Below are 17,795 nucleotides of genomic sequence, written 5' to 3' on the forward strand. Positions count from 1 at the left end.
CAACCTCAGTTTGAGAGAGGAAAGGAAAAAAGGAATTGAAACACCACAACAATATAAAAAGAAATAATCAAATAAAATATCCAGTGAGCACTACAGCAATAAAGACAAGCACCACATAATAGTCTTGGTCCTGAAATAAAAACATACCAGAGCGCAAAAAGAAAGAAAAAGATGGCCCGGAGAGATAGCACAGCGGCGTTTGCCTTACAAGCAGCCGATCCAGGACCAAAGGTGGTTGGTTCGAATCCCGGTGTCCCATATGGTCCCCTGTGCCTGCCAGGAGCTATTTCTGAGCAGACAGCCAGGAGTAACCCCTGAGCATTGCCGGGTGTGGCCCAAAAACCAAAAAAAAAAAAAAAAAAAGAAAGAAAGAAAAAAATGAAATGAGATAAAATAAAATTGGAGACAACTGCAATATCTACACCAGAACAAAGAAGTCCAAAAAATAAATAGATAGATAGATAGATAGATAGATAGATAGATAGATAGATAGATAAATATAAGAGATTATTTTGTGTGTGTTTTTCCTCCTGCATAGACATAGTAAATATTGGGGGCATTAGATAGGGAATTCCCTTGGCCTAAGAGATATAGGGTTTCTCCACCCTTGAAGTATACTGTCATGGGATTAACTATAGACTCCTTGCATATTCATTTACTCTCCCCTCGGTGCTTTTGTGGTGTATGGAAGACTTTTTTTTTTTTTTTTAAATTTGACACTATATTTATCAGATGACATTGTTCATCTCCCTGTGTGCCTGTCCCAGCCCCAGTAATGTTGGACCACCGCCAGTTGGGCCTAGGTTAATTTCCCCCTCCCCCTCTACCTCGACATTATATTTAAATGATCTGTCTTCAAATATAGTGCATTTAGGTGGAACAACAGCACAGTATGTAGAGTGTTTGCCTTGCATTTGGCCAATCCAGGTTTTCCATCCCTGATATTTCATATGGTCCCCCAAGACTGCCAGGAGTGATTTCTGAGCACAGAGCTAGGAGTAAAGCCTGAGGGCTACTGAGTGCATTTAGAAATCACATTGGGAAGAGGAGTGTAATAAAAAAAACAAACTTTGGTCACAAAGTTTTGATACTCTACCCTTCAAAAATTTAAATTTACTGAAAAGTTAATAAATATAGATTAAGGCCCAGAGAGACAGCACAGCGGTATTTGCCTTGTAAGCAGCCGATCCAGGACCAAAGGTGGTTGGTTTGATCCCGGTGTCCCATCTGGTCCCCGTGCCTGCCAGGAGCTATTTCTGAGCAGACACCCTGGAGTAACCCCTGAGCACAGCTGGGTGTGGCCCCAAAACAAAACAACACAAAACAAAACAAAAATAAATATAGATTAAAAAATAAAAAATGAACTTAGCATAGGTACAGGGGAATAATTGCAGTGCATTGTTACACTTATTTTTCTGTCACCTTGATCAGTCTTATTTTGTGCATTTTCATTAATACTACTTAGGTATCTTAAAACAAAGATTTTAAGGAAGGGATGTAAGTAATCTGAACATTTTTAAAGGCACGTGGGTTCTCAACACTTTCCCAAAGAAAACATGGACAGCAAACAGGCATATGAATAGGTGTCCATCATTACTCACAATTAGAGACTTGAAATATCATCTTTCACCATGAGAAATGCACATATCAAAATGTCTGGGAATAGCCAGTGTTGGTGAAGTTATGGTGCAATAGCACATCTAGTTTATCTGGAATTATATAATGGCATCTGGCTCATCACCTATGCAAAGCAATATGGAGATTTCTCAAAAAAATTGGAATAAAACTCCATATGATCCATTGATTCCCTGAGACACAAAAACATTGATTCAAAAGGGTGTGTGCACACCTTTGCTCATGCTGTGATGTGGAAACAACTCAAATGCCTAACTACAGATGAAAGGATCAACAGGTTGTGGTATAGGAGCTGGATAGGATGATGGAGCTAGATGGCATCTCCACCAACAGTGAATGAGGGTACAGTGGGTAAGATGCTTAAGGCTTATCTTGCACTTGGCCAACTTGAGTTCTGTCCCCAGCACTCTGTGTGGTCCCCTGACCCCACTAGGCGTGATCCCTGGACCGCAGAGCCAGGAGTGCCAAGCACAACTAAATGTGGCCCCAAATATTAACAAAAAGTTGTGAGAATTATACACAGTGGTATACTCTGCAGCTCTAAGGAAGACCAAAACCATGCCAATAGCAGCAACATGGATGGAACTAAAGGATATCATGCTTAGTGAAATCATTCAAAGTCAAGGACAGTTGCAGAATGACCTCACACTTGAGAACTGGTCCACAGAGTTGAATTGGTATGGAGGTGGTGCATGGATTTGAAAGGAAGGAATGTTCCTTCTCATGGAAGGGAGTTGTGTCATGGGTGTGATAATGATTGTAGTCTTGGAGTGACATGTATGGGAAACCAAATGGTATTGTAACTCCCAGGACATCAATCATAAAATATAATTCAATTTGATTTTTAAAATAGTCACTGGTTTCAAAACAAAAATAGGATGATACTATATTTTCTGATCAATTATGAGTAATTGATCAAATGTAACCAATTGATCAACAAATATAAAATATGTGCAATATTTTATATAAAGTTTTACATTTGTATTTAAGAGCTGGGAATAAACTATTTTAAAATTAATAAAGTAATACTTTGTTCCTGTTTATGTTTAATAAACGTAATTTGAATGTCGAGTGAATCCATGTAGATTGTTAAGAGACTCTTCAAGAGCTTTTCGTTATTTATTTTTTGATTAGAGGACCACATCCAGCTGTGTTCAGGGCTTATTCCTTATTCTGTACTCAGAGATCACTCCTAGCATGTTCCTGGGATAATAGAACAAGTGTCGACAAGCAAGCACCTTCCCTGCTGTACTAAAACTCCAGCTCCTCTTTGATTTTTAGCAGGAGCATTGCTCTCCTTGTTGTTCAGATATATACCATATTTTCCATCTTATAAGATAACATTTTAACACATGAAAATCTTGTTAAAAGTATACGGTATGCTGAAGCTTCAGGGACAAGTGTTCCACCCCCCTCTTACCACCGCATCCACTGCAGCTGCCAGGCTTCATCACTCAGTCATTCAGGGCACACAGAGAAGCTGAGTTACCAAGCACTGCATCCCATCCAGCTATGGGGTGTCATCACTGTTATGTGGCTTTCTGGTGCTCAGTCCTCTGCTTGTCCTGATTCATTTTTCAGGATACACAGAGGAACTGTGTTACTGAGTGCTGCATGTCATCCAGCCGCCGGGTAGGCAGCTTTCCTCTGCTCAGTCCTCTGTTCAGCTTTTATGGGACGCAGAGGAAGTGCTCTGTCTCCCTCTAGCTATCCTATTAATCACTGCACCCCAGCCAGCTGCTCTTGTAGGAGCCCCCTCTCCCTGCTCTCAATATAGATCACAATTAAAAACTCAGTCACTCACTACAAATAAAATTGTTGGCACTCCAAAGTCTAGCATTATTAAACATATACTGTTAACCTTTGAGGGGGTCTACTCTTTTTCTCTTACATTTCTTAATTTCCATTTGGTGTGTGTTAAGAGGTAGTCTTATATTAGCCCAAGCCCTATATTTTAACAGGAAAAGTAGGGGGTCGTCTTATATGACCAGTTGTCTTATCTGCCGGAAAATATGGTACTTCTGGAGAAGAATTGGAAAATTGTCTGCAGAAATTTCTAAATGCACAAATTATTATGATATATTATTATTTCTACCTACTTCTAGAAAAAACTGGACTTAAAAATTATATTTGGTTCCTTTTGTTTTATCAGACTAAATTCCTGTCTATTCATTCCTTATAATATAGATAGTAGTACTTGGTCTTAAATTTATTTAAGTTGAGAATTTATTTGATAAAATGTATTTTTATCTTTGTGTCTTCATTGTCTCTCACTGAGTAAGTTCCTGGCAGGTAGCCTGAGAAACATAACTAGCTGTTGATCTTTACCACTTTCTTTATATCAGAATCATTTAAATTGCAATTATTTCTATCAAGATATATATATCATATATATCAAATGATATATATTAGCTGTTGACTGTTTTTTGTCTTACACCACCAAAATAAATGAAGAAACATTACTGTATTATTATACAAATAGACATATTATAAGAATATAATATAATCAGATATAATTATATAAGTCACATTTGGACCACAGAGACAACTCAGCAGCTATACACAGGCTTGCATGCAATTCCCAGTACCACATGATTGGCTGAGCACTGCCAGGGACCCCCACACACCAAAGACTGAGTAAGTAGCCCCTGAACACCGCTAGTGAGGCCCTGAAATCCAACTAATAATAGCAGTAAAAATAATACTAAGTTTTGTGTTAAATGTTACTTGTTTTTTGCATGAAGGATTTAATTCAAGGAATTGTTTTCTAGTTTATATTTATATAACTTATAATTGTTGAATTTAGCTTTGAACAGGATTATTAAAATGAAGATGTAAATAGGCCTTTTATGAATATGAAATTTATCATTTCATAAATTATTTATTGTTTATAGTTTATATTTTGACATGTGTTAAGCTATTTAGAACTTAAAAATAAAAGCAGCTCATTGTTTTCATCTGTTTTATTTTCTAGTCTCTGACATTAAGACTTCAAGACTACCCATCTTTGTCTCATCTTGTTGTTTATGTACCCTCTGTCCATGGAAGTAAGGTAACAAATGATTAAGGTTTTATCAGAATGCTTTGGAAATACTTGTGCTAAAGTAGGCTTGTGCCCTACCCCCTCCCAAAGGATTGTTTACTCAAAAAGTAAACAGTTACTAGTAAAGGCTTAATCTTTTCCAAAGGTTAAGAAGCACTGGTGCTCTGACTGAAAACCCTTATCAATCAAAAAATTTACCTTAGCAACTCTCCTTAAGAATTCTTTGCCTTGGGGCCGGAGAGACAGCATGGAGGTAAGGCGTTTGCTTTTCATGCAGAAGGTCATATATGGTCCCCCGTGCCTGCCAGAGCAATTTCTGAGCATGGAGCCAGGTGTAACCCCTGAGCACTGCTGGGTGTGACCCAAAAACCACAAACAAACAAACAAAGAAAAAGAATTCTTTGCCTTGTAAGCATAGCCAGAGTTACATGTACAAGATTATCTTCTCCAAAGCACCACAGAGACATTTTATTATAAATCTATATTTTTATAATGAATCATTACCTTTATTCTAAAAAATTAAATATTTTATAATTTATAAGATTTTGTCTAATTTCAAAAAAACAAATCAAAACAAAAAATTCTTTGGGACCTGAGAGATAGCATGAAGGTAAGGCATTTGCCTTTCATGCAGAAGGTCGGTGGTTTAAATCCTGGCATCCCATAAGGTCCCCTGAGCCTACCAGGAGCGATTTCTGAGCGTAGAGCCAGGAGTAACTCCTGAGCGCTGCCGGGTGTGACACAAAAAACAAAAAACGAAACAAACAAACAAACAAAAAAATAGATTTTGTTTAATTTAGAAACATAGATATGTATATCTTTAGGATTATATATAATAACTAGGGAATTTGAGTAAGGTTCATGCGCATTCTTCATATTTTAAGTGAGTTATATTTCTTTCTTTTTTTTTTTTTTTTTTTTTTTTTTTTTTTTGGTTTTTTGGGTCACACCCGGCATCGCTCAGGTGTTACTCCTGGCTCTATACCCAGAAATCACTCCTGGCAGGCTCGGGGGACCATATGGACGCCGGGATTTGAATCCATGACCTTCTGCATGAAAGGCAAATGCCTTACCTTCCATGCTATCTCTCCAGCCCCGAGTTATATTTCTTAAATGACTTTAAAATAGGCAGTGTTTCTAGTCATTGGTATGTGATTTATACTGTAACCTTTCTCAATTGAGAAAAGAAAATATATTCAAAATGTTTTGGCAGAGTTTGTAACTCTTTGTGGAGTTATCAGAACCTTTTCTCTTAAATTGAGTATAACAGTGTCTATGGGCAAAAGCGTCAACCGTGGCATATGACTCTTTCCAATAATGATCTTTTATTTCGGTGAAATAATAATAATATTAATTAATTAATTAATGTTTTCTATTTCAGTTTTCTGTTGATTGTGAATTCTTTAAAAAAGAGACAAGATCTGTACAGCTTCCTGTAACACATCTTTTTTCCTTTGGTAAGTCCTTAGACTTTAGACATTTTAGAAGTTGCTTTATTTTTGACAATGTTATTTTGTTTTGCCTGTCACTATAAGTTGCCTGTCACTATAAAGTAGAGCAACATTATATTTTTCAATTGCATTTCCTAGAATGACACCTAGAATCTTTTGGTTTGATTCTTTATTTAACACTGGGCTGACATGTATTCTTTGCTTGCAGAAGGCCAGAGTTTAATTTCTGGTTCTCCATGGTTCCTGGTGCACTGCTGACAGTAATCCCTAAGCATCACCAGCTTGAACCCTAAAACTAAAAAATAATTAAAATGAAATGAATAAGAATAAGACATCAGTTTTTTCTGAGAAACAAACTAAAATTTTTCCATGATTACTTATAGTGACAGGTAGTCATTTGTGTAAGGTTTAATGAAAATTTTCAGTTTCTAACTGTATTTGGGGCTTCAAGATTTCCCTGGTGGGGAACTAAGAATGGAGCTCAAAGTTAAAGTACTTACTTGCTTCGCTTTTTTGAGGCCTCCTGAGTTCAGTCCCTGGCAAGGGGGTTGGTGGGAGTAAGGAAGATTTTTTTTCCCTAAAGATATTTCCCATTTTTTATTGTGGTAATCACATATATTCACACAGTATCTTCTTTAAGTTTTTATTTCAAAATTACACATATACAGAAAAGTGAGAGGAAGAGTACAAAGTTATATAACCCCTTCACTCATCTTGCCCTGATGTTGGCCACTTAATGTAAACTCTATGGTTGTCAAAATTAAAGTCATTTTCGATAATGCTGTTAACTAACCTATACATTTTATTAGGCGATTATTTTTTCTTCTGATCACTTTTACTAAAGGGCCCAAGCATTAATGCATAAAGATCTATCAGTCCTCTCCATCTCCTGCTCTTGGGAACTTCAGTCAGTCTAAGGATTTGTTCTTATTGAGCATGGTCTGTTCCCTTGCTCACTTACTTTTTCCCTTTTTATCTATTACTTATTTATTTTGTGGTTTGGAGTTCATACCAATTGGTGTTCATATGGGTCTCTCCCAGCTCTATTTCTCTGAGAAACTCTGGGGAGTTTCTCCTGGTGGTGCTCCGGGGACCATGTGATTCCAGGGATAGAGCATCAGACTCCAGCATGAAAATACACACAGTCCATTGATCTTTACCTCTGGCTTTTTGTTCTTTTAATTTACCACTTTTTGGCCTTTTAGCAAACACTAAATGTCGTATTTACTATACAAAAGTGAGATGATCTGATTTGTCTTCTCCTTTTGACTTAATTAGTGAGCATTAACCTCCATTTCCTTACCTGTTGTCAATGGAGTTTTATGTTGTGTATTAAATACAACTAACTAACAAGAGTACTTCGAATTCAACAGGATTGTTTTCAAGGACGGTTGTATTAAATACAAGTGGCCTATTCTATAATGTAGAGCTTCTGAACTTTGGACAGGTAATTCTTCTGACCATAATAATTTTAATGACCATAATTTTTGCTGTGTATTTAAAATTGACAAATAAACCTTTGTTTTGTTTTTGTGTTGAATTTTACTAGATATATCAAGCTTTTAAAATCAACGTAGTAAGCAAATGCTCAGGAATCAAAAGTAAGTATATTTTAGGAAAATAGATAATATGTGGAGACTAAAGCGGTCTTGGCTAGAATTTTCTGAAATATTTCCCTGTATATTTTATGTGACTTAAAATAAAATGCATTATAATATAAGAGGAATTTATATTTTCAATATATTTAACCTAGACCTCTTCTTTTCTAATTTTTAAATTTAAATACACATTTACAAGGTTGTTCATAATACAGATTTTTTTCCACAGATAAAGTTGTTCATAATTGAGTTACAGACCTCTTTTTAGCAGTACTTTTTTTGCCCCCAAGCAATAATTACTTTTATCTGTTTCAGCTTAAGTAATATTTAAATCATCACCCCTCTTAATATCTTATTGTGGTTATAATATTTAGATATTTATGTGTTTTTTTTCAGTTTCTCTGTAAATCACATTTTAACCTCTTGTGTAAATCTAACTGTACAATATCTTAAGATTCTCCACACATTTATGATGTGATATAATTTACCAACTTTTTTTATTATTCATCTTAGTCACCATAATTTACAATTTCATAATCCTACCAATGGTAGGGTTTCTTTTTTTTTTTTTTTTTTTGGGCCACACCCATTTGACGCTCAGGGGTTACTCCTGGCTATGCGCTCAGAAATCGCCCCTGGCTTGGGGGGACCATATGGGACACCGGGGGATCGAACCGAGGTCCTTCCTTGGCTAGCGCTTGCAAGGCAGACACCTTACCTCCAGCGCCACCTACCCGGCCCCCAATGGTAGGGTTTCTTAAAGGCAACATTCCAGTATCACATCCCCCACCAGAGTGTCTGTTTCCCTCCTTTACCTGCCTTCCTCTCAACATTGCCCCCAGACACCCCATTCACTACCACTGTAAGCTCTTACTGATTATAGTCTATGAACTGAATAATTGTGTAACTGGGTATTATAGTCACTTAAATAATATTTATGTAATATAATTTAGTAATATATATTTGCTTTTTTTTTACAGGAGAAATAACTAGTATCTATAAAGTTCATATTCCCTGGTCCTATGAAGATTCACTAACTATTGCACAGTAAGTATAAGATATTTTTTAAAAATTAGCTGGTTTTTGCAGGAGTGGGAGTTTGGACCATACTTGAAGGTACTCAGGGCTATTCCCAGCTCTGTTCATTGATGGTCAGGGTACCATGTGAGCTTGGAATCTAACCTAGTCTGCTGCATGCAAGGCAAGTACTAAGTGAATTTTGGTGAACTATTTATATTTAAATGCTTTTTAGTAAAATATAGGTATTCTTTATTGTGTCCATCTGAAGATGTAAAAATAACATTTTACTTAAATGATAGGGAATTTAAATAGGAGATGCAAACACCTTTCTGCTCTCTCCCAACTTTCCTGTTCTAAAGGAGACACTGAAGTGAAAGGATTAGACATCTGTGATCATGGGTTGAGCATCTGTCTCTGCATTCTAAAGTTGTGTTGCTTTGAGAATATACCCATGGTCATTTCATAGCATTTTTGTTTGCTTGTTTTTGTTTGAGGGGCCACACCTGGTGGTATTCGAATTATTCCTGGGCCTGTGCTCAGAAATAGCTCCTGGCATGCTTGGGTGACTATATAGGATGCCAGGGATTGATGCCAGGGATTGAACCCACGTCGGCCACTTTGATAAGGCAAATGCCCTATCCACTGTGTTATTGCTCCAGCCCCCATTTCACAGATTTTGTATTCAAGAGCTGATATTTAAATGATCTTTTCAGGATTCCATCTAACACAGAAATATCTCTGAAACTCCATGTTGCTCAACCCGATAATTACAGTCATACTGCATTATTAAAAATGTACACATCATCAGAATGTGAGTATGAGGTAAGTTATTACTTTTGCTTAGTTTTTAAGAATTCATTATGACAATATATTTTTTTGTTAGCCTAAAATAAAATGGATATGGAAAACACTAAACATAAAAGCTCTTTGTACTACTATAATAGTCTCCATTTTTGTCTATTAGACATTATCTCAGTAGTTCCTTCACTGACCCATTGAAAGAATACATCTTGTTAAGTAATGCAAAGTAAGGGGCCGGGCGGTGGCGCTGGAGGTAAGGTGCCTGCCTTGCCTGCGCTAGCCTAGGACGGACCGCGGTTCGATCCCCCGGCGTCCCATATGGTCCCCCAAGAAGCCAGGAGCAACTTCTGAGCGCATAGCCAGAAGTAACCCCTGAGCGTCACAGGGTGTGGCCCAAAAACCAAAAAAAAAAAAAAAAAAGTAATGCAAAGTAAAATAAAAATTGAGAGTATATGCTAACTTTCTAAAACTGGAAACGTAAAATTCAGAATTCACTATAAGTTAAAAACATAATGAAATCAGCTGGTACGACTTTACTGAATGAGATATTTGGAATGATACAGTTTTTAACTTGACAGAATAATCTTCAGGATCTTTCCTTTTTACTCATCATTTTAAGCTCTAGTATTTATTAATATAAGCAATTCAGTGCTCATTTGTTTTATAGTCAGTCAGAACTTTTTGTGCAGAGAGAGGGGTAATAGGTACAAGAGTAAAATATACTTATGAATCTGAAAGTAAAAGAGTGTGTCAGAACATTTTAGGCTAGGGGCCGGGCAGTGGCGCTAGAGGTAAGGTGCCTTACTTGCTGCGCTAACCTTGGACGGACCGCGGTTTGATCCCCTGGAGTCCCATATGGTCCCCCAAACCAGGAGTGACTTCTGAGCACATAGCCAGGAGTAACCCTTGAGCGTCACCAGGTGTGGCCCAAAAACCAAAAAAAAAAAAAAAAAAATTTAGGCTCTGAAAATTAGAGATTCAATTTAATGGTGATTTCTGTTACATGTAAAAGATCTTATTTCTACTTAACTGCCTTAAACCAAGCTTTAATATTTAGATTCATTATTATTTTTTGGGTAAACTGAGAATAGTAGCTCAAATAAATTACGAATTATTTTGCATGACCCTGAATTTGATATATTACTTTCTGTTTGTAACATTTATCAGTGTTGTAATTTTTTTATCTTATATTCATATTTCTAGTGTTAGTGACATGTTAGTGTCTGGAGCACTAGGACAGTATGTTGTAGGGTGCTTGTCTTACATGTGAGAGACCGGGATTCAATCCCTAGCACTCCATATAGACAGACCCTAAGCACACCAGGCATGATTCCTATGCATAAAACCAGGAGTAAGCCCTGAACATGGTCAGGTATGACTCAAATACTAAAGAAAAATTTGGTTAACAATTTGGCTTCAAAAACTACCTGCTCTCAAGTGTCCTCTTTTTTACAGCTTTTTTTGTAATTTTCACAATGTCTGTACTATGACAAAACTTCGGCAATTTATAACCCATGTGAAATATTGTTTCCTTTTCCCAGATGCCTATATTTAAAAAGTGTGTTTTTGATGTAAACAATGACAATTTTTTAAATGTTAAAAAACTTTAAATGTTTAATTATAAAAATGTTAAAAAAATTTTTTTTTGGTTTTTAGTTCACGTCTGGTGACACTCCTAGCTCTGCACTCAGATATCAACCCTGTCTGGCTGGGGGACCACATGGGATGCCAGAATTCAAACCACCCTCCATCCTGGATTAGCTGCTTGCAAAGCAAGCGCCCTACCACTGTGCTATCTCTATAACCCTAACATTTTTTAATTTTTTAAAAAAATGTTTGGCTTCAATTTTACTAAATAATTTTTATCTTTCTAAATCATATGACACATATTTTCGTGAACTTTACTCAGATGTTTAGCTTAATTACATTTATTACTGTTTAATTATAGGTGTGAGATTCTAAATACTATTCATATAGGTTGACTAATATGTTTACCATTTTAGCAAGCATATAGCCTCTGAATATAGTCAATAGCCCCTTTAACTGTGTACTCCAATAATAAGATACTCTGTTAGTAAAGTTTTACTTCTTATACTGTAATGAGGTAGAATGAAACAGACCATGGGAAAATATGTTAAACAGTATATATAAGAAAATGTTGAAGGTTCAGAGTTTTATTTTAAGATCTACAGTGCCGGCCCGGGGAGATAGCACAGCGGCGTTTGCCTTGCAAGCAGCCGATCCAGGACCAAAGGTGGTTGGTTCGAATCCCGGTGTCCCATATGGTCCCCCGTGCCTGCCAGGAGCTATTTCTGAGCAGACAACCAGGAGTAACCCCTGAGCACCGCCCGGTGTGGCCCAAAAACCAAAAAAAAAAAAAAAAAAAAAAAAAAAAAGATCTACAGTGCCTTTCTGTTTATCATTACACAAAGATTAATGATTATACGAGAAATATTCAAAAGTGCTTAGCTTAGTAAAATATTGACTAGAATGAGTTTAGGAGAAATAACTTTTATTAATGATTGTTTTACCCTAGGTGACAGTTAAGACTTCCTTTTCACAAATACTTGGACAGGTAAGAAAATTTTGGTTGATCATTTATTGCCTTGTTTATAATTACTGCAAATAGGGATTGCAATGTTTTTTTTTCTAAAAGGGCCAGATAATATTTTAGCAGACCACATTTGTTTTCTTGCTGCTGTTTCCACAATTACAACTGCCTCTTTTTTTCTTTATCCTTTTTCTCTTCTTTCTCCCACTTCACTTATTTTTGGTGAAGCAATGTCATGTTTATTGAAACAAATTTAGAAATCTGTGAGGGTAGGTGGAGGGAAAAGTATATGTTCAAGAGAGAACCTGGGCTTCTCCAGAGTGAAAATAAATTAGCAAAGAAATGTAAAGAAAAGCAAGTGAGATACATGCTCAAGGGAGAACATGGTCTTGAAGAGCAAGCCTCCTCCACTTAAATAAAAATCTGAAAACCTTGGGGCCAGAGTGATATAGCACAGTGCGCTGTGTTTGCCTTGCACACTGCCGACTAGAAGCGCATCTAGGTTTGAACCCCAGCATCTCAAATGGTCCCTCGAGCCTGTCAAGAGCAATTTCGGAGCACAGAGCCAGGAATAACCCCTGAGCGCTGCCAGGTGTGACCCAAAAACCAAAAAAAAAAAGAAAAAAAAAGAAACCTTCCTTAGCACACATACAGACTATCATTTTTAATCAGTAATACTATAAAAACTATCAAGTGGTAGAACTCGTATACTGTTAGTATTATTACAAGGATATCAGCTTAACATAAGTAGATAATGCTGATGAAAAATTACAGAATTTTAAATTTTAGTTATTTATTGTACCTTTTATTACTTAACCATCATTTATTTACTTTTTTGATCTCTTATGTTTTACAATGCAGTCATAGTGAATTTTTAAGTAACTTTTTATAATCATAATGAAATTCACAAATCAAAATTAAATTAGAAACTTTTAAAATATGCATTATCTCATTTAATTGTCAAACATCCTGGTGAGATTAGATTGTGATGATTATTAACCTTGCTAAATAAGGGAAACAAGATTAAATGTTAGTATAAAAGTAAAATATCACCATAACTAACTATAATAAATAAAAATGTGGGGGTGCTGTTATTAAGAAAAATCATCCCTGCAATATAGAGAAAAAGTTTATGCTTGTATCTTTTGTATATCCAAAAAATATATTGCAGGGAGCTGATGTAATACAGTCTCTTATCCATGCTATCTCTGGGACATGCATGTAATTAGTGACAAGAAAGTCAGATTAGCTTGATACTTTTTTTTTCAAAAAAGGAGAGTCTAGTTATGTGCAAACATTGTGGTTTTTTTTTAAATTAATGTGCAGTTATTACAGAATCAGTGGTAGGAATATTTTTCTTTTTTTTTTTTTTTTTGGTTTTTTTTTTTGGGCCACACCCGGCGGTGCTCAGGGGTTACTCCTGGCTGTCTGCTCAGAAATAGCTCCTGGCAGGCACGGGGGACCATATGGGACACCGGGATTCGAACCAACCACCTTTGGTCCTGGATCGGCTGCTTGCAAGGCAAACACCGCTGTGCTATCTCTCCGGGCCCTGGTAGGAATATTTTAAAACTAAAGAATTTAAGTTATGGACTTAACCCTTGTCATATTATTAAAAATACTGTTTTAAAAATCTTGAAAATAGAGAATAAGTTTAAGTTTATATCCTTATGTTTCATTAAAAAATACTTCGTGGAGGCCGGAGTGTTAGTAAAGAGGTAGGGCATTTGCCTTGCACATTGCTGACCCAAGACAAATGCACTTTCGATCCCCAGCATTCCATATGACATCCCAAGCCAGGAGCGATTTCAATACTGACATCCCTTAGGAACACACCAAATTAGACGTGAAAGTAACATAGAAGCCCCTAAGTTCAACAAAACGAGTAATACAAAAGCTCAGCTAGTAACAAGCAGCTTAATAAACCTTCAAGTAATGATTTAATGATCATTGTGAGATATCATCGTTTTCACAAATTTTCTTTTAATGTTTTTTCAATGACTCCATTTCATTTTAGTTGTAATAAGCAATAACAAGCAATATAGGAAGTGGGCGATAATATGCTAAATGAAATAAGCCAGAAGAAGAAAGATAAATACAGAATGATATCACTTATGTGCAGTATTTAGAATAACTGCATGAAGAAATGCCAGTTTTTAAAAATAGGAGTTGTCAAGAACACTCTAGGTCCAAGAGTATAGAGAGGAAAAGGTGGAGGAGGAGAAACTAATATGAAAGGATGGGGGACGGGGGACAAGTAGTCTCAAGTATATCCAAGTCAGAGTCAACAATAATCTAATCACAAGGCCCAAACTTAAAAAGGTGCCTGTTGTGATGGCAGGCTGGGGCATGGGATGGACACTGGAAACATTGATGGAGGGAGGTTGACACTGGTAGTGGGAACAACCCCAAAACATTGTATGTCTGAAACCCAACAATGAAGAACTTTGTAAATCACAATGGTTTCAATAAAAATCTTTAAAAAAAAAAAAACAAACAAGCAATATAAAGTAAATTATTTTGTGCTTGCCAAGGAGGCAGACTTGGATATGGGTGGGAAACTTGGGACAGTGGTGGAAGGAATGTTACACTGGTAGTGAAATTGGTGTTGGAACTGTATTATGAACAACTTTGTAAACCACAGTGCTTAATTAAAATAATATAAATTTTTAGTAAAGAAAAATTTAGTATGTTTCCATAGTTTGTGATTCACTAGAGGCTTTATAAAATTTATTTTCTGTAGATAAGTGGGAGTTTTATTGAGTTTGTTGTAGTTTTGGTTGGAGGCAGTGCTCAGGGGCTACTTCTAACATAGTTCTTGGTGTGTTGCTCCTCCTGGTGGTGCTCACTAGACCTTGCAGTGCAGGAGTTTAAACCTAAATCTCAGGGAGCATGAGTTCTAGGCTTTTGGACTCTGTATTTAGCCTCCACTTTAGGTGTTTTCCAGAGACTTGAGATAACAGTTATGAAATTTTATAAGATTTCAAGAGTAAAGAACTTTTCTTTATAATAGAGTTTTACACAAATGAGCATGTTTAGTTCATAAAACAATATGTAAGGTAAAGGCTAATCGTCCCCCTTTATACCATTGAGGACTTTGAAATGATTAAGTAACTTGCTTGTCTATTATATTTTCAATTGTGAAAGTTTCTTGATTTTGTGTGCTTGGCTATCTTTTAATCTGGAGATCAGAATAAAAACTACTTCAATTTTTCAAGCTTTAGATAATTCATGTAAATTATTTAGTACTACAAATTTAAATGCTCATTAAATATGCCTTGTAAAAAGTTTATAGTATATTCTACTAGATTATATACATGATCTGCCTTTGATGAACAATTGTATCAGATTTCTAATATACAGTATATTCTTAATCATTTATTTTCTTAGACAAATTTTTGTAATATTAAGTCACAGTGCTTATTGCTTACTCCTGACTCTGTTCAAGGATCACTCATGACAGTGCTCAGAAGTCTTCATGTGTGGCTTCAGAGATTAAATCTGAGTCAGCTGCATGCAAGCCAAGCTCCTTACCTTCTCTATTGTCTCTCTTGAGTTTTGTTATAACTAGAAACATTTTCTTGTCCATCTTAGGAAAGGCATTTTTATTTCATGTAAAGATACTTTATTTCATTAATATGAATATTTAGAAGTTGTCCAATGATTTGCATTTTTTCTAGGTAGTCAGATTTCATGGTGGATCTCTTCCTGCTTATGTTATATCTAGTATCCTTCTTGCATATGGAGGACAGTTACACTCCCTTTTCTCAGCAGGTAAGAATGTTTGTATTTGCCCCTCTCTTCTAACTGTCCCCTTTTACCTTTCTCTATTAAAGCTTCAGTGTGTGTGTGTGTGTGTGTGTGTGTGTGTGTGTGTGTGTGTATTTGCCCCTTTATTCTACCTGTTCCCTTTCACCTTTATTAAAGCTTCAGTGTGTGTGTGTGTGTGTGTGTGTGTGTGTGTGTGTGTGTGTGTGTGTCTGCGCACATTGATGGTATCTAACTCAGGGTCTGACACCTGCAAGGTAAGTGCTCTCCCAAGGAGCCATATCTCTGGCTCTCATTATTAATCTGACTTATGAGTAGTCAACAACTTCTATAAACTTCATGACTGATTTCTCTCAGGTCACAGTATTTTGAGATTCTCATAGTCTTAGAGAGCTCTAAGAAAATGCTTTATTTGTTTTCTTCATCTTATAGCTACATATTAAAAATTCTTCGTTCTGTTGCCTATGACTAACATAGTGATGTAATATGGAGAGAGTATTCATTGTAGTATATACTTTTTTTTTTTGGTTTTTGGTCTTTGGGTCACACCCAGAAGCGCTCAGGGATTACTCCTGGCTCTATGTTCAGAAATTGCTTCTGGCAGGCTCCAGGGACCATATGGAGTGCTGGAGATCGAACTCAGGTCTCACCCGGATTGGCCGTGTGCAAGTCTAACAGCCTACTACTATGCTGTTGCTCTGGCCCTAATGAAGGGACTATTTTAAAGCCAAAAATAGCTTTAAGGGAAACCAAAAAGAAATAGCAAAATACTGGATTTGCAACAGAGACACCTGATACTCCAGATAGTAGGCCCAGGAAGAAAGTAGCCTAGAGAGTTCTAGAGGAAGGAGGCATTGCTGCAGCCTTGGGAATTGGGATGCTGCAGCCTCTGTCAATGTGTCACTTAGCTGGGAAATAAATGCTGTAGTGTTATTTCCTCCCATCTTCCTATCTCTCACTCTTGACTTAATTTGTCTTTTATTCACTGAATCCAACTAGAAGTCTGTCCTTCCAGAATTAATGGAAGAGCAAAGAATGTAGACTAGGTACTAAGAGACAAATGCATGAAGTAGAGTACCTGGGGAAAACCCCTCTCTAGAGTAAAGGAATTAGAACAGTTTCCCAGGTACTGAAACTATTTCAGGCCCTGAACACTTATTGACCTTGAACACAATAGTCACGTAAGGCAAGAGGTAGGAAAAGAGTAAGCTAAATCAAAGCAATACCATACTTACAATACTTTCCACCATTTGCATCTTATCAAATTCTTGGATATTTACTCATCTTCTTTTAGTGACTTTTCACAATTCTGCTTCTAATGGTAATGTTCATTTTAACCTGACTTAACTAGTATTCCAGGTAGAGAGAAACAACTTCCAATTGATCTCTCCAGATTCAACTTTTTAATTAATTATTCTGGCAATATATCATCAACCCTATTTGAATATAAATGTCTTTATTTGAAAAAAAAACGCCTCCTTTTTAAACTTTAAAACTTAATATTGATTCTCAAACATAGAATTCAATCTAGATAGCTTATAGGGGCCACAGCAATACATGGTATTGGTTAATCGACAGCAATTGTTTTCCAAAGCGGGTGTTATCACCTGACTGGTGAAAGTTGGAAAGTAGGGAGCATTTTTTGTTTGTTCACATAGAAAAGGCATATTTTTTCTTGATTTTTTTTTCTAAAAAGGGAGATGGTAGACCAAATAGATTATGGAATCTCTGCCCTGGAGAAATTAAGTATGGGATTATATCTCAGTTAAAGGAATTGTTCTGAGTCAAGGATGCTTATCAAAAACTGTGGATAGTATTAGACTGACTATAATAAAAAAGAAACAGATAATAGTGTGTGTTGTAAAGGTATGAACAAATTAGAACCTTCCTCCACAGTGCACTGTAAAATGGCATAGCTACTTTGGAAA

At 36.3% G+C, this 17,795-nt stretch overlaps 1 protein-coding gene across 1 annotated transcript in view; it reads left to right on the top strand.

Moving 5' to 3' along the window:
* Positions 1-17,795, top strand: part of PGAP1 (post-GPI attachment to proteins inositol deacylase 1) — an 80,845-nt gene that overhangs the window by 50,530 nt on the left and 12,520 nt on the right. Inside the window, exons 13-20 of the mRNA XM_049773180.1 lie at positions 4,610-4,687; positions 6,060-6,135; positions 7,503-7,576; positions 7,679-7,730; positions 8,708-8,774; positions 9,461-9,569; positions 12,085-12,123; positions 15,780-15,873. Coding sequence (XP_049629137.1) covers positions 4,610-4,687; positions 6,060-6,135; positions 7,503-7,576; positions 7,679-7,730; positions 8,708-8,774; positions 9,461-9,569; positions 12,085-12,123; positions 15,780-15,873 — 589 coding nt within the window. The remainder of the gene's footprint in view (positions 1-4,609; positions 4,688-6,059; positions 6,136-7,502; positions 7,577-7,678; positions 7,731-8,707; positions 8,775-9,460; positions 9,570-12,084; positions 12,124-15,779; positions 15,874-17,795) is intronic.

The sequence above is a fragment of the Suncus etruscus genome, chromosome 5, assembly GCF_024139225.1.
Source record: "Suncus etruscus isolate mSunEtr1 chromosome 5, mSunEtr1.pri.cur, whole genome shotgun sequence".
In the NCBI taxonomy this organism is placed as follows: Eukaryota; Metazoa; Chordata; class Mammalia; order Eulipotyphla; family Soricidae; genus Suncus; species Suncus etruscus.